The sequence below is a fragment of the Heterodontus francisci genome, chromosome 35 (genome assembly GCF_036365525.1).
Source record: "Heterodontus francisci isolate sHetFra1 chromosome 35, sHetFra1.hap1, whole genome shotgun sequence".
Taxonomy (NCBI): domain Eukaryota; kingdom Metazoa; phylum Chordata; class Chondrichthyes; order Heterodontiformes; family Heterodontidae; genus Heterodontus; species Heterodontus francisci.
In genome coordinates, this window is record NC_090405.1 from 35585238 (window position 1) to 35611645 (window position 26408).

General features: G+C 42.9%; 1 protein-coding gene across 2 annotated transcripts in view; it reads right to left on the bottom strand.

Moving 5' to 3' along the window:
• Positions 1 to 13029: 13029 nt before the first annotated feature.
• slc12a1 (solute carrier family 12 member 1) overlaps positions 13030 to 26408 on the bottom strand; it is a 145562-nt gene continuing 132183 nt past the window's right edge. For both annotated transcript variants that reach the window (XM_068015329.1, XM_068015328.1), the window contains exons 23-26: positions 15490 to 15576; positions 14522 to 14657; positions 14367 to 14434; positions 13030 to 14066 (exon numbers count right to left, since the gene is read on the bottom strand). In XM_068015329.1, coding sequence (XP_067871430.1) covers positions 13931 to 14066; positions 14367 to 14434; positions 14522 to 14657; positions 15490 to 15576 — 427 coding nt within the window. In that variant the 3' untranslated portion in view covers positions 13030 to 13930. The remainder of the gene's footprint in view (positions 14067 to 14366; positions 14435 to 14521; positions 14658 to 15489; positions 15577 to 26408) is intronic.

Genomic DNA, 26408 nt, shown 5'->3' on the forward strand with positions numbered 1-26408 from the left:
GGGTCTTGCATAATGACAATTCCTTATTTGGTTCAGTAAGAGCCTTGTCATTTCTTCTCACTTCTCATTTCTTATGCTGCCTCATTGTCTAACCGTAGGGCTAATCATATCTCATGTCCATAGCAACCCCTTGTCTGGTTTGTGCAAGGACATTGAATCTGCTAGCACTGTGGCTAAGCTCATTCTGTTTCATCCTGTTTTTCTCGGACTATCAGCAATTTCTCTGGGTCATCCGTATGCAGCCCCCTCTTACCCAACCCCCACGGTTTTGACAGTTGTTGTGTACCAGGCCCTGCTCTCTCAACTAAGTTCTGTCTATTTCTAAAGGTTCCACAAGACTGCGGAGGCGGTGCTGATGGAAGCACCCTAGAAGGCGTACATGACGGCGGTATAGGACCCATGACTCAGTGCCATACAGAAGGGTGGTGAGGACTGTGGCTTTGTACACTTTGAGTCTGTGCTCTGAGGCTGTGGTTGCTCCACACGCATTTGTAGAGTCTACCAAATGTACTGTTTGCTTTTGAGAGTCTATTGTCCACTTCCTTGTCTATGGTGGCATCAAACAAGATGACACTCCCCAAATAAGTAACTTGCTTTATGGCATCCAGCTTGGTTCTCTCAATGATAATGCTTGGTGGTCCTTATTCTTCCTGGAGTGCAGGCTGATGCAAGACTTCAGTTTTCTTTAAACTGATTTTTAGTCGGAACAGTTGTGCCGCCTTGGAGAAATGTGTTGTTATACATTACAGGTCTGACTGATTGTAGGCCAGGAGAGCACAGTCATCAGTGAAAAGAAGTTCACGGATGAGTTTTTCTTGTGTCTTTGTGTGAGCCTGAAGACACCTGAGGTTGAAAAGGGCTCCCTCAGTCTGGAAGCATACGTAAACTCCCTCCTTAATGTCTTCCATTGCCTGCTGGAGCATCATGCTGAAAAAGATGGTGAATAGGGTCAGGGCCAGTACACATCCCTGCTTCACGCCATTGCAGATACGGAAGGGACTTGAGAGGTCGCTGTTTTGCTTGACTTGTCCATACTGATTTTCATGAAACTGCTTCACAATGGCTCACAGTGTCGAATGCCTTGATGAGGTCTACGAAAGTGACATGCAGGCCTTTGTTTTGCTCACGACACTTGTAATTAAGTGCAAATACCATGTCTGTTGTGCCTCTGTTTGCTCTGAAATCACACTGGCTCTCTGGGACGTTTTCTTCTGCAATGGTAGGCACAAGCCTATTCAGAAGTATTCTAGCCAGGATCTTCCCAGCAATAGAAAGGAGGGTGATCCCATGGTAGTTGGAGCAGTCTGATTTTTCTCCTTTGTTTTTGTAAAAAGTGATGATAATGCCCTGTTCCCAGTAGGCTGTGAAAAACTCATGGAGCTTGGTGTATAGGACAGGGCCACCATGCTTCAAGGCTTCGAGTGGAATTCCATTGGCTCCGGAGGCTTTGTTGTTCTTCATCTGGTTGATGGCGGTCACAGTTTCCTCCAATGTTGGGCTCTCATCCAGTTTTTCTTTGACAGGCTGTTGTTGGATGCGATTGATGGCAGCATCATGCACTGTACACTTGGCGTTGAAGAGAGTTTCAAAGTGCTCCGACCAGCGATCCAGGACTGACTCCTTGTCGGTGTGCAGGGCCTTGCCATCGGTGCTCCTCGGGGGGGGGGGGTTTGGGTTTGATATGCTGGTCCATAGCCCGATTTTAGTGCTTTATGGAAACGTCTTATGTCGCCAGTATCAGCGTACAGTTGAGTTTTTTCCGCAAGTTTGGATTTTGGATGTTCGTCAGTTGGCAGTCAAGCTGCATGCTTGACGATAAGCTGTCTTTTTCTCTTGGCTGGTCGGCTGAGTCAGGTGGGCCTGATGAGCTGACCTTTTTATTTTTAGCATAACTTGAATTTCCTTGTCATTTTCATCAAACCAGTCCCTATTCTTCTTGGTGCTGGGTCTGTGACCTTATTGGAAGTATCCAGTACGGCAGCTCTGATATGTTCCCAAAGTTCTTCTGGAGTGGAATGAGCAGTGAGATCAGGATGTTCCAGTCTAGTCTGTAAGGTTGCTTGATATCTATCTCTTCAAGATGAGGTTTGCAGGTTGCTGACTTGAAATTTCTTTGATGGGTTGTCGCTAGGCCTGTTCTTGGGCTTAGGCTTGAAATGGAAGTTCAGCTTTGAACAAATGAGCCGGTGGTCTGTATGACAGTCAGCACTGGGCATGACTGTAGTATGCAGGGCGTCCTTTAGATCACACTGGCGCACCAAGATGTAATCTATCAGGTGTTAGTGTTTAGAGCGGGGATGCATCCATGTGGTCTTGAAGCAATCTTTTTGTTGAAAGAAGGTTATGGACAGCTGCTTTTCTGCATAGAGTTCCAAGATTACAGTTTCCAACACCATGGTTTCCGAGCACTCCCTTCCATGCCAGGCTGCCATGGCCCACTCTGGCGTTGAAATCACCAAGGAGGATAATTTTGCCCTTGGGAGGGGCATTCTGGATGAGTTCACGGAGATCTGTGTAGAACTTATCTTTGACAGCTGGGTTAGCCTTCAGGGTTGGAGCAAAAACACTGATGAGGGTTGCATGCTGCTGGTCTTGGAGGGGCTGTCACAGGGACATGATGCGTTCGGAGTGGCCGATTGACAGGCTTGAAAGTTTAGTAAAGATAGTCTTCTTCACCATGAAGCTGACACCAAAGAGGTGTTGTTCACCTTGAGGTCTACCTGACCAATAGAGGGTGTAGCCAGTGTTGTGTTCTGTTAGGCTGCCTTGTTCTGAGAAGTGAACCTCACTCAGGGCCCCTATATCAATGTCTAGTCTGGCTAGCTCATGGGCCACCAGGGCTGAGCATCGTTGGGGGTAGCTGTTGTCACCAGAGTCGAGCATTGTTCTCACGTTCCAGCAGACGAGTTTCAGAATTTTTCTTTTCCCACCTTTTGAAGCGAGGTTAGGAGTTTGCACTTCCTTCTCTGTCGTAGTTTGACCGCATTAAGAGATGCCCGTTGGCCGCGATAAGCCATCTGGGTTGTAGGGAGATGAGCATTTGTTTAGGCCACCTTTTCCAGGCCCCTCTCCAATTTCGGAGCAAGCAGCGCTGTCCTTCAAAAAGCTTGTTCGCTCAGGGTGCTACCGGGTGATGATGTCGTCTCTAGGTCATCATCAAAACGAACAATATCCTGAGCCACCTGCATGCAGGATTGGAACTGCAGCTGCCAGTGACATCTTGCACCTGCCGCTTTTGTCCCTTCCCCGTTGCTACAGGATTTCCTTGTTGAGTTATAGTTGAGGTGGATGGATTTCCTTCCTGCCTGTGCAGTGGTGCTTTATGGTGGAGTACAGTTTGCGCTGACTGTATGGGGTGTTCAGATAGAGGTAGTACCCTTGTATTTTCAGTCAGTTGCATCCAATTTTGTAGGATGGACTGGAATTACTGGTCCTCATGTACACCCAGCTCTCACTGCTGGCTCCAAGCGCCACACCCCAGTACACCGTCTCAGCTGATGGGCAAAACGTAGTGAGGGGACAAATGATGAACATGACACCACCAGGGCGGATGTCTTTCTTGATAAAGGTAATGGCCAGGGCGGAAGGATTCCAAATGGCTCAAGTGACCATTATGTTCTGGACCAAAGGCATACCACACCATATTGTGTGGGCTACAATTGTTGGTATACCAGCTATGGATAACATAGCAAGGGAAAGAGGGTCCCTTCAAACCTTAATCGGCAACCCACCTAGGAGAGAGAAACATAGTTTATTAGGATACATTTAACTAGTATACAGTTCATTTGTATACATAGTTCATTAATATACATTAATTAATATACATAGTTCATTAATACACAAAGTTTACTAGGCTACATAGTTCAATATTATACAAAGTTAATTAGTTTACTTAATTCTATAAATACGTAGTTTATTGTCTCAGTATTTCAATTTGTGTGATTATTGTTCAAAGGTTTTTTTGGAACAATCTGATTTCAAATTGTGAACTGCTCTTGCCATTCTAGAAGCTTTTTGATGAAACTGGGTCAATGGCACTCCCTTACAGCTTGTTGTTTTGACTTACCAAATTCATATTTTTTAATTTAATCATATTTTGCACTTTTAGTTTTGTTTGGGAATTTTGCAAGTCTATAAGTGAAACCTTGCTTCCTAATGTGTCATTTATTGTTGAGTTATTGAGCATAACTGGTTGAATTAAAGAATGTTATTCAGTTGATGAGGATATATTGGCCATCCAACATGCCACAGTTGTTACACACAGGGTATTGCAGTTTAGTCTTTTCCCAAATGTTTGTGCATTGTGTTCTTGTTCTTGGCAAAAAGGCAGACTCAGTCTCCTGTGAACTAAAACCTGCACTCTTATGTGTGCTTTTATGGGTTAATGTGTCCAAGTTTAGCAGTCCCTGATCACAAAATATTGTTCAGTGGCCATTGTATGTGATGCTCATCATATTTCCTTACTCTTACATAAAATGAATAATATCTCGTCAACAGACAAATGGATATAGGCTGAAACCATTTAGTCAGATTTATTTACAAGTTTAAAAAACACATAGGCCAAACGATACAGCAAGTGGCGCAGTGGTTAGCACCGCAGCCTCACAGCTCCAGCGACCCGGTTTCAATTCTGGGTACTGCCTGTGTGGAGTTTGCAAGTTCTCCCTGTGTCTGCGTGGGTTTCCTCCGGGTGCTCCGGTTTCCTCCCACAGCCAAAAGACTTGCAGGTTGATAGGTAAATTGGCCATTATAAATTGCCCCTAGTGGTGGTAGGGGAATATAGGGACAGGTGAGGATGTGGTAGGAATATGGGATTAGTGTAGGATTAGTATAAATGGGTGGTTAATGGTTGGCACAGACTCGGTGGGCCGAAGGGCCTGTTTCAGTGCTGTATCAATAAATCAAAAACGGAATCAGTCCACAAGGGATTAATATACCCTTTTAAAAATTATTCTCAGGATTTGGGCAAGGTCACAGTTATCGCTGAAGGGACTGTTTGCCCTGAGAATGTGGTAACAGGACATCTTTTTGAACTACTGCAGTCCTTGTGAGATTGGTGCATGCATAATAGTATTAATTAGGGAATGCCAGAATATTAATCCAGTGATGAAGAAGGAAGTGTATATAGCAAGAAAGAACTTGCATTTATATAGTACCTTTTATTACCTCAGGGCATCACAAAGCACTTTACAGCCAATGAACTTATGAAGTTTGGTCGCCATTGTGATGTAAGGAACGTGACAGCCAAATTGTACACTGCAAGCTCCCACAAACAGGAATATGATAATGACCAAATAATCCGGTTTAGTGATATTGGTTGCGGGATAAATATTACCCAGGACACCAGGAAGAACACTAATGCAAAAGCAAAATTCTGCAGATGCTGAAAATCTGAAACAAAAACAGAAAATGCTGGAAACACTCAGTAGGTCAGGCAGTATCTATGTCTGTTGATGTGGTACTTTTCATTTTATGTTCTGATGAAAGGTTACAGACCTGAAATGTTCACTCTGTTTTTCTCTCTACAGATGCTGCCTGACCTGCTGAGTATTTCTAACATTTTCTGTTTTTGCCCAGGGAGCCTCCCCAGCTCTTCTTCAAATAGTGGCATGAGGTCTGTTACATCCACCTGAGAATGCAGATGTCTCATCTGAAAAACAAGTCAAGATGTTGTGTCAGTGCTGGTGACAAAGGGGGAGCAACTGCATGGAATTGGGGTTACCATCTTTCCTCACTCCTTCGGGTTGCTTCAGCCAGCTGTGAGGGTCTTCTCCCTAGTGGTTGACTGGAAAAACTTTGTTGACATGTTCACTAGGTTATGCCAAAGTAGCAGGACGCACTGTTTTCCTTTAAGTAACATAAAATATGCCACCCTACAAGAACCTTATTACCCCCACCCACCACCCCTACCCCCCCAGCAAATCCTGGATAAGAGACTGATTGGACACTGGTTTGTCTTCTTGGTCTACAGGGTCTAATGTGATGAAAGTGTGCTCATCCCCATCACTGCTTCCCCTCCCATCCCCCAGCCCAGGCTAAGCACAGCCCTTGCAACATTAGTCAATGAGAAGAGGGACAGAGTTGGTGAAATTCAATATGCACAACCGTCGGATAAATTATTCAAAAGGTATAAGCGGATCCCAAAACCCAATAGGTGTCACAATATTTTGAACTGGCTGTCCAATATTGTTTATGCCAATGTTGCCAGCGAGCATCTCCATATCTACTTCCATTCCTTTCCCCTAAGGGGGATGTCAATAGTCGTGCTTGCTGAGAAGGAGACTTTTGTGCAGAAAGTAGCTGCTGAGGAGGTTGGGAAGTGTTCTCCTAAAATTTATCTTTGGCTTCCAAGGATTTGGAGTTAGTTGAATGTGCATGGTTGGCTGTGCTGGTATTTGTTGATTCTTTCTTGAAAGGTTATGAGCTGTTCTGTGAGTGGTTGCTGATCAACTTCTATGAATATGAAAGTTAATAAGGCACCGGGACCAGATGAGATGCATCCAAGGATACTGAGGGAAGTGAGAGTGGAAATTGCAGAGGAACGGGCCATAATTTTCCAGTCTTCCTTAGACTCAGGGGTGGTGCTAGAGGACTGGAAAATTGCAAATATTATGTCCTTGTTCAAATAAGTGTGTAAAGATAAGCCCAGCAACTACAGGCCAGTCAGTTGAAACAATAATTAGGGACAAAATTAATAGTCACATGGACAAATGCAGGTTAATTAAGGAAAGCCAGCATGATTTGTCAAGGGAAAATCATGTTTAACTAATTTGCTGGAGTTTTTTGAAGTGGTAACAGAGGGGGTTAATGAGGATAATGCTGTTGATGTTGTGTACATGGACTTCTAAAAGGCATTTGATACAATACCACACAACAGCCTTGTGAGCAAAGTTATAGCTCATGGAATTAAAAGGGACAGTAGCAACATGGGTATGACATTGGTTGAGTGATAGGAAACTGAGAGTAGTGGTTAATGGATGTTTTTTGGGCTGGAGGAAGATTTGTAGTGGAGTTTCCCAGAGGTGAGTGCTGGGATGCTGGGACTCTTGCTGATATATATTAATGACCTAGACATTGTTGTACAGGACACAATTGCAGATAATACGAAACTTGGAAGCATTGTGAACTGTGAGGAAGGTAGTGTGGAAATTCAAAAGGACATAGACAACTTGGTGAATGGGCAGACAAGTGGCAGATGAAGTTCAATGCAGAGAAGTGTGAAGTGATTCATTTTGGTAGGAAGAACACGGAGAGAGCATAAAAAATTAAGGGACAACCTCTAAAGGGGGTGCAGGAGCAGAGGGACCTGGGTGTATATGTGCATAAGTCATTGAAGGTGGCAGGACAGGTTGAGAGAGTGGTTAATAAAGCATACAGTATCCTAGGCTTTATTAATAGGGGCATAGAGTACAAGAGCTAGGAGATTATTTTAAACTTGTATAAAACACTGATTTGGCCTCAACTAGAGTATTGTGTCCGGTTCTGGGCGTCGCATTTAAGGAAAGATGTGAAGGCATTGGAGAGAGTGCAGAAAAGATTTACGAGAATGGTTCCAGGGATAAGGAACTTCATTTACGGAGATAGATTGGAGAAGTTGGGACTGTTTTCCTTGGAGAAGGCTGAGAGGAAATTTGATGGAGGTATTCAAAATCAACTAGAGTATTGTGTCCTGTTCTGGGCGTCGCATTTAAGGAAAGATGTGAAGGCATTGGAGAGAGTGCAGAAAAGATTTACGAGAATGGTTCCAGGGATAAGGAACTTCATTTACGGAGATAGATTGGAGAAGTTGGGACTGTTTTCCTTAGAGAAGGCTGAGAGGAAATTTGATGGAGGTATTCAAAATCATAAGGGGTCTGGACAGAGTAGATAGGGAAAACATCTCTCATGAAAGGATCAAGAACAAGAGGACACAGATTTAAGGTAATTGGCAAAAGAAGCAATGCCGACATAAGGAAAACCTTTTTCACGCGGGGAGTGGTTAGGATCTGGAATGCACTGCCAGAGAGTGTGGTGGAGGCAGTTTCAATCGAGGCCTTCAAAATGGAATTAGATAGTTATCTGAAAAGGAAGAAAGTGCAGCGTTCTGGGGAGAAGGCAAGGGAATGGCATTAAATGAATTGCTCACTAGGAGAGCCGGTGTAGACATGATGGGCCGAATCACCTCCTTCTGTGCTGTAACAATTGGGATTCCGTGAATTCTTTCTCCTGCTAACTTTTGAACTTGTTGAAGCTATTTTTAACAACTCATCATTGAGTTAGATGTAATTAGGATAGGTATACCCTGGCCAATTGCAGGTGCCCCTCCAGACTGTGAGGGTAACTGCTACTACAGGGTACTTTTGAACACATTTGTTTCTGGATGTCATTGAAGGCCAGGCTGTTGAGGGGCAGAGGAGGGAAGCTTCTCCTCACCCCAGTCTCCCATAGAAGACATATTTCACAGCAGATAGGGAGAGGGAGTGATCAAAATGTCAAATGGATTTGTTTGTTGGTTACCTTATGATGTAAAATAACTTGTTTATGTTTTTGTATACATAATACAGTTGGGGAATTCTCCATTGTATACTTCACATGCGTAACTAATGTATTTAATTATGAATGTGTATCAAGCATTGTCACTGTTATCTATACTTTATTCAGGCTGGAATGTTAGCGAGAATGCAATAGGGTGGGGAGTCTCTTCAACATATTAACAGGTACTGGTGAATTTTTCATTGTTCATTCACAGGGAGTCTGTGACCTGGAACAGTTTCTGATAATTCCTATGGTATTATATTTCTGTATTATGTATGTGGTAGCCAAACAGATTTCTCCATACAGCAATATATCACCTATATTAAACATCACTAATACTGAGACAGAAACCTCACAAATATATTCTATTTCCTTACCTCTAGAAAACTTGGTTGAAATGCAAGTAACTTAGTTCTTCTCTCCCAAAACACTAATCCTGAGTTATTTACATGAAAGGATGTACATTTTTTTTTCGTAGCTTTAATGAAGTTGCTTAAGATGCAAGTACTTTGTGCTTCTCTCATCCCTCCCCATATTTCTTTAAACATAAATGATGATTTTTCTTCCTATTGTAGTTCTTGCTGATATCTATGGAGTGATAAATCCATTGTCAAGTTTTTAATGTCAAACAATTTGAACAGTTAGTCATTTGCTATGACGTGTAGCCTGCCTGAGTGACCAGGACCCCATCACCAAGATCAGCATCAAATCACCTGTTTATGCCTTTATACTTTATAAACATCCCCTTCTGGCCAAGGATAGGCATCAGAGCCTGCCAATAATACAAAAATAAAAGCTAAATCCAAACACTGAAGTTTTATTTTGTGACTTAAAATGCAGAGAAAGCAAAATCTTGTCCATCTTGATTTTTTTTCTACCTCACCATTGCTATTAGTAAATCTGCCTGGTTGCTATGGTGTGTTCTAAGCATTGCAGTTGACAGAATCAAGCTGAACACAAACTTCAATGGCACGCCACACACAGCATTTACTGGATCCCTCACTGCACCCAAAGCCATGTGATACTTCAAAATCAGGGACTGAAGCCCCAAATCCCGGAGCAAGTCTTTGTGCAGGAAAATTTTTGCCAGCATTTCAAACATTAGATGACTGGTATTTATAGATCAGTTGTGATTTTTTTTCTGGAATTGTGTTTGTTTTTGTTATTTTCAGCTATATATATTGACTGAATGAGGTGGAAAATGGCAGCCAATAGCAGTTTGAAGAAATTGCTCAGGTCATCTAATTGGTTGCTAAGGTTCACAGGGAAACAGCAGGGCCTCCTCTGTCCCTAACTGCTACTTTCAACATGTTTAGCCTGGCAGGGGCGCAAGGAGTCAGGCTGAAATAGCAGATGGGGCAATGACGACTTAATTGAAACACAGTCTGCATTTTTACAGAGCATTCCTCCGGTTTGAGGAGGTTGCCCTAGTAACTTAAACTTGCAGTCAGCCATTTCGGGTGGGAAAGCATTGGGCAAGTTGCTCGCTCTATTTTAACTGCTACCCTGTCTGATTTTCGCCAGGTGGGGGAGTTAAAATGCAAAGCGCACAGTGTGGATGATTTAGAAATTGGGTTCAAGATCAATGGAAAGTTGATGAGCAACCAAAGTTATGTAAGTGGCACTGTACTGATTGCAAATGCAAAAGGGAGATTACAACAGATGCTTGTGATTGTGAATCAGATCAATTTTGAATATGGATTGAAAATGAATGCAAAGATGACAGTCAACAGTAATCACAGAAAAAGGGCATCCTATAAACTGAACGATATGAATTGGAGCAATTAGATTATATATTTACTAAGATCAGAAGAATGAAGCAAATAAGTTAAAAAGGTAATTGTAAGAGACATTTAACAGCAGCAAGGAGTTTCTGTACAACTGTAAAATAGAAATTAAGTGATGTGTTATGAAAACTGGACTTTGAATATTAAAAAAGAGAAGTGAGGAGGTTTGAGATATGGGCAATAAATGAATGTCAAAAATGAAAAGTGACTAATGCGCAGGTATTTGAACCAAAAGAAACAGCAAGACTGATTAACGTGAGAACAATGGCACTGTCAGCATATTATTCTGGAGCGACAGCAAGGTTGTTACTGTGTGGAAAAGTTAATGACAAGATGAGCTAACACAGCACAGATGAGAGACTGACCTTAACCCTAAAGAAATTTTAAAAAAAAATCTATTTTCTGCCACTATATATCCCTGTGCTATAATAAATCCTAATCTATATAAGAAAGCTGAATTACAGTCTAGGCAGCATTTTGTAGAATTTAAAACATCTGATACAATGAAAATATTTAGTTTATTATTGCATTAGTATATTTGCATCACTTAATATTTCTATATAATTCGAAAGGAAAAATATCTCTGGATGAACCAAAGTCAAATTGTTCAATTAGACGCACATATGTTACTTTGGATATGGGAAAATCAAATGTTAACATATTTGAAGAAAATTAAACATGCAAATATTCTTAAATGATATAAATAGTATAGCTACTGATTTATAATTTGTACAATAAATTATCACTTAATGCTTGGATTTAAATTAAGTTGAATAATCATTTCCAGTACTGATTTTGTATATATTCTTGTTGGGGGTGGGAAATCTACCTGCTTGCTTTTGTTATGGCTCATGTGTTATGCCAAGCTTTAAAATGTATTATTTTTCTAATACATTTTTACATTATCTTTGTATGGCAAATTATGTTTGTATGTCAGATTATGTTGTTGTCCTCAGCCATTGCCTTTATCATTGGCATTTGTGCTATTTCTAGGGACTCAATATCCTTAGAAATTCAGGAACAATGTAAGCATTGTGCTTCTCTGATGCTTTCACAACAAAATGAGTTTGTTTTGCTGCCAATCTGAAACATGCACAAAGATAAAATTGTCAGAATGCTACACTCTACCAGCAGAATGTAATAAAAAAAAAACCGTGTAAACAACTGAAAACCAATGGAAAGAACGTTTTTATTTGTTCTTGGGATGTGGGCATTGCTGGCTAAGCCAGCATTTATTGCCCATCCCGAACTGCCCTTGAGAAGGTGGTGGTGAGCTGCCATCTTGACCGCAGCAGTCCATGTGGGGTAGGTACACCCACAGTGCTATTAGGAAGACAATTCCAGGATTTTGACCCAGTGACAGTGAAGGAACAGCGATATACTTCCAAGTCAGGATGGTGTGTGGCTTAGAGGGGAACTAGCAGGTGGTGGTGTTCCCATTCCATCTACTGTTCTTGTCCTTCTAGGTGGTAGAGGTCACGGGTTTGGAAGGTGCTGTCGAAGGAACCTTGGTGAGATGCTGCAATGCATCTTGTAGATGGTACACACTGCTGCCACTGTGTGTCAGTGGTGAAGGGAGTGAATGCTGAAGGTGATGGATAGGGTGCCAATCAAGCAGGCTGCTTTGTCCTGGATGGTGGCGAGCTTCGAGTGTTGTTGGAGCTGCACCCATCTAGGCAAGTGGAGAGTATTTCATCGCACTCCTGACTTGTAGATAGTGGACAGGCTTTGGGGAGTCAGGAGGTGGATTACTCACTGCAGAATTCCCAACCTCTGACCTGCTCATGTAGCCTTTTATGTGGCTGGTCCAGTTTAGTTTCTGGTCAATGGTAACCCACAGGATGTTGATAGTGGGGGATTCAGTGATGGTAATGGTATTGAACATAAAAGGGAGATGATTAGATTCCCTCTTGTTTGAGATGGTCATTACCTGGCATTTGTGTGGTGCGAATGTAACTTGCACTTATCAGCCCAAACCTGGAGGTTATCCAGGTCTTGCTACATCTGCTTCAGTATCGGAGGAGGAATTGTATAACACCTTTCAAATCCTTAAGATGTCCCAAAGTGCTTCGCAACCCATGAATTATTTTACTATGATGCTGTAGAAAAGAATGGCAATTTACAAAGCAAGATCCCGTAAACAGCACAATGATAATCAATTCATCTTGCTTGGTAAGGTTGGCAAGCACACTGGCTGAACTCACAGTTCCTCTTCAAAGGCATGTAATGGACTCTTTCTTATCCATCTGAAGAGATAGCCAGAGTCTCTGTTTAATGTTGCATCCAAAGGGCAGCATCTCCAATAACAGAGCACTTTATCAGTATTGTACTACTACGTCAGTCTAGATTTCCATTTTCAATCCCTGAAGTGGTGCTTGAACCCATAACCTCTGGACTCAGTTAAGTAATATAATGGCAAACATAGATAGCTGGGGTGTTGTTAAGCTTGCCTAGACAATTTGCACAATTACTTTCCACAGCCAATTTTTAAGTTTGTCTTTTTCTTAAAAATAATGATGAAACTGAAATTTCAAAATATTTTATGAAGGCAAAAATATGTCAAGTTTATTTTTAGCTGGAAAAGATATTGGAGGCTAAAATTGTGTGTCATGTTAGCATTTAGTGAACAGAAATGGAAACATTTAGGCAATAACACTTTGGTGAAAATGGTAGACAGCAATGTCTTTTATAAACTCCACGATTTGGAAAAATGGAAAAAGCAACAAAGTTAAATTCTATGAAATTTATTTCAAGTCATCAGACATAAGGACACCATTAGTGTTTTGCAGATTATATTGTTGCTTATACAAGTTGCAGTCAAATACATTCTGAATGTCAGCAATATAAATATTTGTATAATATTGCAAGAAATCCCTTCAAAATATAACTGATTTCTCATGATAAAATGAGTGCCTTTCCTTTCTATGAAATTTCACACCATTCTCTTCTCATTCTGCTCTACCATTTTTGCTTCTCTAGTTTCACTGTGTATTTTATTCACAAATCTGTACGTTTTGTCTGGTTTGACATTCTACTTTCTCACTTACAGTTCAATTTTGATTATGTTCTTGAATATGACCTTGTCAGACAGCATCAGCAGACCTTTCTCAACCTGTGGTTCGTGTGCATATGCTCATTAAGTTAAAGAATACACTGTACATAATTAAGTCAATATGTTTAATAAATTCCTGATTTAAACTGAGTTAATGGGGATATCAGGCAGTGACAATGGACAAAAAACCCTTGGAGATCTTAAGGCTGAGCAATTTTGGATCTACATAATGATTTTATGATAGGAGTATATTATCTCTTTAGGATAATGGCTGCACAAGGGGAAATGTTATTCCATCTTTGTAAAATTAGTAATTGGAGAACACAAACAGTATTTAAAAATGCAGGGTTCTATTAATCAGGCTATTACATGTTGTGGTAACCAAACATGAAAATGTAATTTTAGAAGACTAACTAGCTACATTATTTATGTAGCAGAAAATCAGAAAGTAGAATAAAGCTTGTTTGCTACTTAAATCAAGTGTTGCCCTTTTTAAGCAACTGTCAAATATACTGAATGATAAATAAGTGTTGAAATGCATGTGACATTTGCTGTAGCCTCAATATGCAATTTTCTGTTAGGAGTAGAAGGTCAGAACATTCTTTTGATTTCCTCTGATCATTATGACAGGAGGCAGGTTTCTAGAAAGAATCTCCAACCAAGCCATGTACAGGTAACTTGATACAGCTTCCTTCCTTGCGATTGGCAAACTCCTAGTGCATGAAAAAAAATGAAGAGTTAGAGAGTTTAAAAAAAAGTTCCAATAGTCCATTTTGTAGCTAATAGAAGCTACTGTATTTCTAGGAATACAGGAATAGGATTAACAACAATCACTTTCCCAATGTATGGACTATAATCATTATCTACTTTCTCCACAAAACATAGGAGGAAAATATACTTTTGGATCGGTCATGTTACATTATTGAAAACATTAAGAACAATCCTTACTGTTTCATGTCAAATTCAGTGCCTAATTAGTTGATTTATGTGTAATATCATTAGAATTTACATACACAACAATGATATTGGCTGCTCGGGAGTTCTCCTGCAGAAGTTCATTGAGTCTGACCTGCCGGTAAGTCTTTAATTTAAAACAAAAAGGCATTGTAACAATGTGTACATTTATGTTGACCATAATTCATAAAATAATGCAGGGACAATTTACCACCTTGTCTTTAAATCTCTCCAGCTCAGCATCAGTAATTTTCCATGGATATTCTTTCTGCAGTATCTCTGCAGTCGCAGGATCCTTGGAACCCTCATGCAGTTGATATGGTTCAATCAATTCCTCAAATGTTTTCCAGCTGTAATTATTACAATTAGCAATCAAGGAAGCCAAAAATTATTTCATAACTAATGGTCTTCCATTTTTGTTCAGTAAAATGCTGCAATTATGTAAACAACAATTTGATCACATCCAATAGTCTTCCAATTGGACAAGTGCTATACTTTCAGCTTTTACTGAAGATATCTTAAACACTGGAGAGTACCCTCAAGACAATTTACATTTCACACTGTAGTTACTAATCTTTAGTCTCAGCGTAGATGGTACCCTTAAACTGAAAAAAATTAAAATATATTTGTGCATGTATTTGAATGGAGAGTTTAATCTTTAGTTCTGCTTCCTCAAAACAAGTAACTTAAAAAAATAAAATTCTACAAACTAGAGATCTAGGTTTATATTTTCCATTCTTCTCCTATCCTTCACACCTGTACACTATTCCTTAGTGAGAAGGCTCGGGTGCCCTTTGCAATGACTGACTTTGTTTTGCATCTGTAACAAAACAGGACATCTAGAATGAGATGGATGTGCAGAAGACGGCAGGAATGTCTTTTTTACCCCAGACAACACTTCCATCTTGTCCCTCCCCCAGATTTTTTTTTTTTTTTTTTTATCAGTCATCGAGAATGGCAAGCATTACCTATCCTAGGTTCCAACAAGGACATTCTTGAAACAAGCCAGTAGTTAGCTGAGTTTAAGTCATTGTCTGTGGGATTTATGACTAGAACCCACATACCACCCCCCTTCTACAATTCACACACACCAACACTCATACTGTGTTGTTGGAGGTTGTCTGCAACACACAAATATCCATTTTATAGTATAAGTTACTGAAGAAACCAGACTCTGCATACCTTTCTTTGCTTGGTTTCATGTTAATGTCTCCGATGACCTTGATGTCAGCGCACTGAATCCTAAATTTGCCTAGAAGTGCAGCCATTCTGTACAGAAGCAAGAGGAATTAAACCTAATAAAATGGTTACTGCATTTAAATATTGCCACAATTTATCTTGTATATAGAAATTATAACGCAGACTGGCAGTTCAATCTAACCACTCTGTTAATGTTCATCTTCCATATGAGCAGTAATCCTAATCCTATGTGTCTACTAGTGAAACTACCTGAGCACTCGCTACTGGTTCAACATCCTTCCTATAGTGTGGCGGTCAAAACTATATTGTACCCCTATATTGTGGTCTTACTCAGTTTATATAGATTTTCCATTATATCTCAACTTTCATATCTTTCACATCTTTACATAAAAGCAAGTATTCAATTAGCTTTTCTTATGGTCTTATTCACTTCAGGTGCTGCTTTTAATATCTTGCGAACCCAAGTATAATTATTACTTTTTTAAAACCAAAATATACCACTTTTAAATTACTGACATCAAATTCCATCTCCCACTTTGCAGCCAAATCCACCACCCATTAGTCTTCAGAATTATTTACTGTCTCCTATTTTAGTGCCATCTGCAAACCCTGTATCCAATCACCAACATACACGGTGAGCAGAAGCAGTCCCAGAACATAACCCTGTGGGATGCTGCTAACCAACTACAACTACACTTTCCTCAACTTCTACTCACCATTTCCTCCCTCCTAACCAGTTTTTAAATCAGATTTTCTACCTTCTCCCTAATTCCATATCCTTCCACTCACAATACAACCCTAAATATAATTGTAGGGACTCTTGGTGTTTCTTCCCTCATTTTTGTCAGAATCCTTAGACCTTTTCCATCAAGTGCCTCCTGTGCAAATTCCCCACAACCCTACTGCCAATCAATTCCTCACTTACTTAATTGACAATATAAATTGACTCAATTTTAATGCAAAGATTAAAGAACCAGTCTAAGACGACAAACAGGTGGGAGTTGCTGGCATAGTGACAGGAAACCTTGGGCTGAAAAAAATTGTGGCCCGCATGCATGGGCCATGTGCCGCCACGCTTCCGCAATGTAGTGAGCAGCAGCTCACTTAAATAGGCAGGGCGGGCCGCCCCCTCCCCCCACACCAATCACTTGGTGGGGATGTGGACAGCTGCCTCTGTGCAGGCACCATTTTTAAAGGGCTGCCAGACCTGCATAGAAACTAGAGTTGAGCCCCGTACACCCACCCACCCAACTACATCGTAAATAAATTTCTGACCCGTCTCCCCCTACCCACCCATACAATGAAAATAAATGACCTCCCTGTTCTCTCCCCCCCCCCCCTCCCCACAAAACACTTACATTGAAGATCTGACCTCTCCCCTCACCCAACTGCACAAAGTGCAGAGATCACACCCCCCCACTACACTAGAAATGCAGAGTTGACCCCCCAACAAAACTCAAAATCCTAAATGTTTAGAATTTTTAAAAAAAGTGTAGTGATCTGTTGTGATCAACATTTTACAGATCAGCCAAATAAGTAAAATTGTTTGTTTGTGACTGTTGCCATCTTCAGCAGATACTATACCTTGGGGACGCCAGCTTTCCCTGAAGATCCCAGACAGCCAGCAAGACCGCGATGAATTGTAGGTGAATGTATTCATAAGGTTTATTTAAATATTTAAAGTTGGGTCCCATCGCTGAGTGGCAGAGGGGCCACCATGGAGCCTTGCTGCCGCTGGGAAGATTGGGCCCGGCAATCCCGGCATCTGACTCCGTGGCGGGCTGCTGCGATCTTCCGGCCCACCCACCACGGAGCTGGACGTCGAGAGCTCAACAAAATTCAGCTCCTTGTGTGCATTATAGTCTGCTGAAGATAGCAACAGTCACAAACAATTTACTAAACTTTTGCTGATACATAAAATGTTGATTGTAACTAATCACTGCACTTTTTAAAAATTCTAAACATTTATGGAGATTTTCCGAGGTAGCTGAGTTGTGAATTGAGGAACTTTGGAAATTGTCATATTCAAGAAAGAATATCAATGAGCATTAACATACAAGTTCGGATTTGTAAATTAGCACAGGGGTGCTTATTTATAGCAGATAAATCACATGAATTTTGCTGTACTTGCAAGTGGTGAAAATATAACCGTTATCTCACTTTGTTGATATAAAGATCATTTTCTGATTACCTACCCTGGAAGCTGGCAAATACATGACAGAGTGCATCACCAGAGCCATGCCACATTCCTGGATTACACATCTAAATCCCAACCTGATATTGGTCAATCTGCCAAAAGTCCCTCATCCACTAAGGAACTGATGGATAATAAGCACTATATATGCTTATCAAGTGCTCTGTTTCATACCAAGGCAAATATGTTAAGGAATGGCCAAGCATGTGTGCGTTGAGCAGCACAACTATTCATCTTTGAACAGTAACAAATTGCTTCTTCAAATTCTATTCCCTCACTTATCACTTACTTCATGGCCAAAAACCTAGGAGTTCATACATTTTTGTCTCAAAGGTTGACATAATCCACACAACTTCCTCTGAAACCTTCCTACACCCCCAGTGCCAAACACTTCCCAGTCCTTCATTTATCCTAACATTTGTCCTTCAATCATTATGCAACTTCTTCTGCATCTCCCACCTTCAAATTCAGCTCTCCTATTTCTCTTGGTCCCCTCCTCATTCAACTACCTTTCCTGCCCCATACCCTGATAGTGTTAATCATCTCTCTATCCAGGCACTATCCCTTGGCTTTTCAAAGATAAAAAAGCCAACCTTTAACCTTTCCATTCCCTCTGCTGCTGCCCAGTGTCTAAACTCCTCTTGTCCGTCTTGAACATGTTGCCTGCCAGATGGGTTCTCACCTATTGACTCCCTGTTTGAATCCCTTCAGTTTGCCTAGAGCATCAAGACCACAATGCTTGAAGTCACTAATGATATCTGCTGTCACTACAACCCAGATATTTCATCCCTCCTTGACTTCTCTGCAGCATCTGACATGGTCAGATTCAGTCTTCCCAATGGTTCATCTCAACAGGATTGCCTTGCATGCGTCCACTCCTACAATGCAGTAAGCATGTTTCCAGCTTTGGCTTCTCCTCCAACTCTTAAACAATTACTTCTATAGTTCCCAGAGAACCATTCTTGGCTCCCTTCAATTCATCCTTAAACACGTCAGCTTCCATATGGTTGCCCAGCTGTACCTCTACACCACAATTCCTTTGACCTTAGAACTACCTCCATGCAGCCAGACTGCCTGTCACTTAAATCATGGATAGGCCAGATTTTCTACAACTGTACTTAAGACCAAAATCATTGTTTTTGATTCCTGCTAAAAACGCTATCCTTGCTATCCATTGTGATCACCCCATTGTGGCTTATTCAGGAAGAAGACTGCATGCAACCTCAGCATTCTATTTAACCCAGAGTTAAGCTTCAAACCCCATATTCTATCCACTATCTATAACGCTTACTTCAAACTGTGCAACATTGCCACCTTGATCAGTACTTTAATCCCACTATGGTCAAACATTATTCATATTTGCATTACATCTAGACTTGAGCACTCCAGTTTGCTCATTGCCTCCAAACTCTTACCTTCACCTCAGACAAAATTCTGCCCACCTGTACTGAGTCCCACTTTTCCATCAGCCCCAATGACCTACAGTGGATCAAATTTAAAATCCTTCAGGGCTTTGCTCCATCTTTTTTCAACAACTTTTTCCAGGCTGAAGTACCCTCCTGTCCTCTGACTCTAGCCTCCCATGCATTCTCCCCTTGCTCTGCTCCACTTTTGCTGGAAGAGCCTTTGATGCCTTAACCCTGCTCTTTGGAACCTCCTCCTAAAAACTCTGTACTCTCTCCCGAGCAGTTATGTCCTTTCTGTAATGTGACCAGAACTGTACGCAATACTCCAGCTGTGGCCTAACCAGCGTTTTATACAGTTCCAGCATTACATCCCTGCTTTTGTATTCTGTACCTCGGCCAATAAAGGAAAGCATACCATATGTCTTCACTTTATCTACCTGTCCTGCCATCTTCAGGGACCTGTGGACATTCACTCCAAGGTCTCTCACTTCTACCCCTCTCAATATTCCCCCGTTTATTGTGTATTCCCTTGCTTTGTTTGCCCTCCCAAAATGCATTACCTTACACTTCTCCAGATTGAATTCCATTTGGCACTTTTCCGCTCACTGAACCAAACCATTGATATCATTCAGGAGACTCTAGTGAAGAGGATAGCTATCAACTACACAGCCAATTTTTGTGTCATCTGCAAATTTCCCAATCACGCCGCCCACATTTAAGTCCAAATCATTAATATACACCACAAACAGCAAGAGACCCAACACTGAACCCTGTTGAACACCATTGGATACCACTTTCCATTTACAAAAACAAAAATTGGCCGTGTAGTTGATAGTGAAGAGGATAGCCGTAGACTCCAGGAAGATATTAATGGTTTGGCAAGCATGCTAAGACGGGAGGAGTCCCTGACATCAGGCTACTGGCCACGGCTGAGGACGAGGCCTCAGATTGTGAGAGAGGAGGGAGGCAGGGTGATCGGAGATGGAAAGACAGGATGAAGTGTCATCTCTGCTCTTGCAACCATATGTGGAAACTGAAGAAAATTTTGTGAACTCATGTGAAGCACACATAGGTGGCCATACTAGAGTAGCGGAACGCCAGGTGGCCCAACAATCCTCCTCTGGGGAGCAAGAAGAAGCCAAGACCTCAGATGGTGCACTGTCACCTGCCTCTTCTTCTGCCTCCGCTAGCACAGATAAACCCCCCCACGAACTGTGTAGATGCAAGATTAGAATCTGGGTCACAAGCTGGTGTGCTGAGGGAGCGTACCAGCCATGTCCCCTGGCAATCGAAGGACTGCTGGGGACCAGGCCCCTGCTTAGCCCCATGCTCATGATAATCCTCTATGAGGTCTGCTGGATGTGCAGCAAAATGATGTGGAAAATATGTCGGAGATGCCAGAGGTCGTGTGTGGCTTAGCATGCACCATAGAGGAGTCCATGCAAGCCATGACGTCTGCCACATCCCAGGCATTTGAGCACATGGCTTCCTCAGCAGAGAGTCTGGCGAGCTCAGTGGTGAGTCTCGTTGACCACTTGAGCCATTTGCAACCTGACCTGCATTCCATCGCTGTTGCCTTGTGTTCCATGCAGCAGAGTCTAAGCAAGAGGGGAATGAGGAACCTGGACCCCCACTCCAGGTGCTCCTTCTGCTCAAGGAGACAGGCAAGTACCATTGTGCACACAGATGGAAGAGGAGGAAGTGTCAGCTGCCCTAGGGCCTTCTTCTCAGGACACCCCCAGGAAAAGCGGCGTTTTGATTCCCCCCCACCCCCACGATATTGACCTCATTATCTCATGGAGGGGAGCACATGGGGGTTACTCAAGCACTATGGCTGCACGCCTCCAGCAGGATGGAGCCATCAAGAGCCTGTTCCTCCAAAGGACACCTGCCACAGTCATCCACAGCAATGGGGCAGTGCACCAAGCAGACTGCCTGCACCTCAGCTGCTAATGTTGGGGCAGCAGCTAGACATAGTGGCAGGAAAACTGAAACTGTTTTGAGTACAAAGGTGTTAAAGCTGTCATAGAAATGTAAATGAATGCAAATATGTATTAAAACATTTTTGTTCCTTGCAAAATTTGATCCACTCTAATGTTTTGTTTGGTTACAGATGGATACAAAGAAGTTTTTTTGGAGGCCTATGGCAGGAATGCAATGATGCTTGCAAAACATCTCAGGAAATGTCCAGTGTTCATATCTGATTGGAATCTTAGCTTTCAATCTTCAACGATGGCTGCTTTCCTACTGATTAATAACTTTTTCCAACACTGTCATGCTTGACTTTTGTTTTCTACGGTCATAACAATGCTGCCTGCAGTGGTATATAGTCGCGTTCATTGTAGCCCAGGGATGATTTCAAATGCTAATCACATGAAAGTGCAGCCACACCTCGTTAAGATTGCAGGGATGAATAAGACCTCATGCAAAAGGGAATTTCTGTGGGGAAACATTCCTTGATGTGCCTTGTAGTTGGCTGAAACGTGCATAAATGCATTTCTCCCTAATGCCCCTTGCATGTCTCTCCATGGCCCACATATCGATGACAGCATTGTTGCCTTGTTGTCCTCCTCCTCTTCAGTCATCCTCATCTGAGGAGGACTGGTGTTCCTTCTGTTCCTTGCCCGCAGAATGTTGCCGCGTCTAATTGTAAGATTGTGCAAGGCACAGCAGACAACGATTATTCATGACAACCTCTGTGGTGTACACTGAACAGCCCTCTAGATTGGTCAAAGAATGGAATCGCATTTTCAGCATGCCAATGATGTGCTCAATGATGGCTCTGGCAGATGTGTGAATGACCTTGTACCTCTCCTCAGCAGAGTTTGGGGATGATGTATTGGTGTTGTCAACCATGTACAAAAGCAGGTAACCCTAGTCACCCAGGATCCATCTGTCCACTTCGGCTGGTTCCTTGAAAACCACTAGCGACTGGGAATTCCTCAAAATGTAGGAGTCAAGACAGCTCCCTGGGAAACGTGCGCAAACATGCATGATTCTTCTCCTGTGGTCACAAACCAGTTGCATGTTTAAAGAGCGGAAGCCTTTGTGATCAACAAAAACAGCAGGCTGGTCCCAGGGAGCTCTAGTGGCCACAAGTACAGCTGATCAGCCCTTGCATTCCAGGGAAGTCAGCGATGGCACCAAAGGCTACAGATCTTGCTGCCTGACTGCCCTCATCTACAGATAAGTAGATGAAATCATTGGCATGTCGAAAAAGGGCATTGGTTACCACTTTGATGCACCTGTGGGTCACAGACTGCGAGATACCACATATGTTGTCTGTTGATCCCTGGTAGCAAAGAAATTGAGTGCAATAGTAACCTTGAGGGCAAGTGGCATGGAGTTACCAACGAAAACAAGCTGCTGCAGGTAATGCTGAAGGATCATACACATTTCAAGTCACATCCTTATGCTTCTCTGACATTGCTTCTCAGACACCTGAAGGTAATGTGTCCTTGTCCTGAGGATGCAATGATATGCCAGCACCAGTCTTGGATAATGCCTTTCCTGGATGGCTTCATTCTGAGCAGCCTCACCCTCGTGCTGCCTGCTGCTCATGGTGAGGCATCATCCGTTGATCGCCAAGATCCCTCCTCAGCATCTCCCTCTGCAATTCTTCACGTATTTGAGGACAAAGTGCGTGTATGAGACTCATGTCTTTGCAGCTTTTCAATGGTTGAGATGAGAAAAGAGTGTTGGAAAACTATCCTCCTTCTGCCATCCAGCAGAACCTTGAAAATCATGATCAGATTGCTGTTATGTGCCTTATATTTGCATGTAGCAGGAGATCCCATCATTTGCCTCCTCCCAATCGACTTGCATTCCTTGACTGCACACGTGGTTCGCATTCTTCTTCCAGAAAATGTTGCGTGTGCAATATCAGGCAAGTTTGCCCACCTTCCAACCTCCTACCACCTTCCAGCCCGCACCCATCACCCACCCAACTTAATCTTCGCCCCTCCCCATTACCATGGACCAGCTCATCAATTTATAGACCACACCTGGAGTACAGTGTACACTTTTGGCCTCCTGCCATACAGGGAGTGCAACCAAGGTTCACCAGACTTGTTCCCGGGATGGCGTGACTGTCCTATGAAGAGAGATTGGAGAAACTGGACCTGTATTTTCTAGACTTTCGAAACCCACAAAATACATAAAGGGATTGATAGGGTAGATGCAGCTAAGATATTTCTCCTGGTTGGGGAGTGTAGAACCAGGGCACACAATTTCATAATAAGGGGGAAGCCACTTAGGACTGCGATGAAAAATTTCTTTACTCAGAGGGTTGTGAATCTTTGGAATTCTCTATCCCAGAGGACTGTGGAAGCTCATTGATTATGTTTAAAACAGAGATTTAAAGATTTCTAAATACCAATAACATTAAATGATATGGGGATAGTGTGGGAAAAAGGCAATGAAGTGGATGATCAGCCATGATTGCACTGAATGGCAAAGCAGGCTTGATGGGCTGAATGGCCTACTCCTGCACATGCCATTCCTTCCCCCATCTCTACTCCTGTCACCATCCAACTGCCTACTCTCACCCTTGAACCTCCAAGAATTCACCTTGATAGAGTTACAGATTCCCAATCCCCTCCCTATGATGACTTGAACACCCAACCTTAAGTCTTGACCTTCTCTCCCTACCATATACATTTGCCCCCTGTGACTGTACCTTCTGCCAGCCAGTACCCTGATGTGGACACACAGGACTCCGATGAGTACAGCAATCCTCTGACGGGAACATATGAACTCACCACCCTCTGCAACCACACACAGCCAGCCTCATCAAAATCCACCACGACATACCCTGGACGCTGCTCTGCTCCCTCGTGCACCCAGAAGTCCCACCCTATCCTCCCCCCTCCCCTCCTCCATGCATCCGAGACCCTAACTTCTCCTCCCCGACTACCCTCCCCTGCTCCATAAACTGGAGACCCCACCCTGTCCTCCCAGACTACCCTCCCGTGCTCCTCCACGTAGCCCCTATCCAAGCGGTCACCGCTATCCCGAGATGATTCACCCAAGCTGGTGCCGAGCCTGGAGGCAAACATCCATTCCAATGCTGGCCTTAGTTTAGTGGCTGAGTAAAAAGAGGGAAAAGCACGGACTTGAGACTCAACTGTACAAATATGACTGTCACACACCAGGTTGAAACATTCATGAACTGGGTGGCATATGAATATCGCTCACTGTTCAGTTAATCTGGCAGGTAGAACTAAATCCTAACTATGCAACTAGGGTAATGAGTATTCATTGCATGCAAATGAACGCAAAGCTGCAATCCACCACTGTGCTGGAGGAACCCTGGAACACCGCAAACCCGCCGACTTAATTCTTCTAAAATATCCCACCGTCAGGAATCTGAAAAAATAGCCCCCACCAAATTATATCGCCCCGCATGCCACCAAATACGCTGTGCCGGACTGCATAAAATTCCCCCAAATGGCTTTGGTCTTCCCAGTATTTAGTTGGGAGGAAATTTCTACTCATCTAGGACTGGATGTCAGACAAATATTGTGTGACAAATTAGACAGTGGAGGATCAGAGGTGACGTTTAGTTGTGTAAAGAGACTAGAGAAGCTGGGATTCTTCTCCTCAGGACAGAGAAGGTTATAGGGGAGATTTAACAGAAATGTTCCAAATTATGAAGGGTTTTAGAGCCAATAAGGAGAACCAGTTCCAACTGGCAGAAGGATCGATAAACCAGAGGCACAATTTTAAGGTAATTGGTAGAAGTATCAGAGGTGATAGAGTTTTGTTTTAAAGAAACACAGCAGGTTATGAATATCTGGTATACAGAGCCTGAAACGGGTGGTGGCAGCAGATTCAACAGTAATTTTTAAATGGAGTTGTATATTTCCTTGAAGGTTGCATTTGCTGAATGCAACCACTAGGTGGCACAGTATTAACACATGCACAAATGCAACCTCTTCCACTGAAACATCACTGTCTGCAAAATTCAGGCAGCTGCCAGGACTAAAGATGGCACTCCTCAATTTATCACAGAAAAACAAGACAGAACTCTGGTATGATACTGCCATTGAAATCTGGAATGTAAAGCAACTTTCCATGGTTGATAAAGTCAACATTTACACTGTGAAGTTGAAAGAGGCAATAACTGAATTTCTGCCTAACCATTCCACAATCTTCCAATCCACGCATTCACACTTGCTTCAGCCACTCGCTCCAGACCGCGCCACTGCTCCCCCCACCCCCCCCCCCCCCGTCTCCTCCCCTCAGCTGATTGTTGCCCGCTCCTAGCTTCCCCCCACCCCTCCTCCAGACGCTAGCTCCAGGCCGCACCACTTCCTTTCTCTCGGCCACTTGCTCCCACATTCAATCATTTCTCACTGCGCCGCCCGAAGCAGCAAGGCAGGCCACAAGGGGCAACATAGGAGCAGGTGGGCGAGAGGAGGGAACGCGGTGCAGCCTAAAGTTAGCGACTGGAAGGGGGAGCGAGTGGCTGCAGAGCAGCTGTGCGGGGGGGAGCAAGGAGCAGGGAGCAAGTGGCCACAGAGCAGGGCTGGGGTGGGGTGGTGGGACGCGGGAGGAGCGACAAGCCAACGGCTGCAACATGGGGGGGGGTGGGGGGGTGGGGGAGCGGCCGGTGGAAAGAAAGCATCAAGGGGGGGGGGGGGGGGGGGAGAGCAGCCAGTGGGGCGGGAGAGTGTAGTTGAGAGGGGGGAGCGAGTACCTGATGGCGTCTTTCCATGCATGCGTCAATTAGTCCTAATCTCACTGCGTGCAGGAGACCGTTTGTGCACGTGCACAGCTTGGAGCTCTCAGGATTAAATCAGATGACGTCGACGGGCTGTTGCGTTGTCAGGAGTCACTTTGTTCTTTGAGATGGGAAAAAATTCAAGGCAATGGGGCAAGAGCAGAGTGGGACTAATTGGATAGTTCTTTCAAAGAGCTGGCACAGGCATGATGGGCAGAATGGCTTTCTTCTGCACTATATGACTGTTACTTCAAATTTGACGTGTCAGAGAAATCCTAAAGAGTCCCTTTAGTGCCAACGTGCACACCCAAGTGCATCTATATAAATATACACGAGTATACAAGAAAATATTTGGATGTGCACATCATCATGAAGGACTCTGGTACACTTGTTGCAGCAGGAGTTCAGTGGTTTTAGTGATGAATTTCTGCCTGTTCCTTTCCCAAAGAAAACAATTTTGTTTTGAAAATACTTTCAAACATTTCAGGTAAAGCTTTGTGATTAGCACTTAACAGTATTCGTTAACATTCACCACATAAAGATTTACTTTGCAAATTCTGCTGACAAGCAGTGAGAG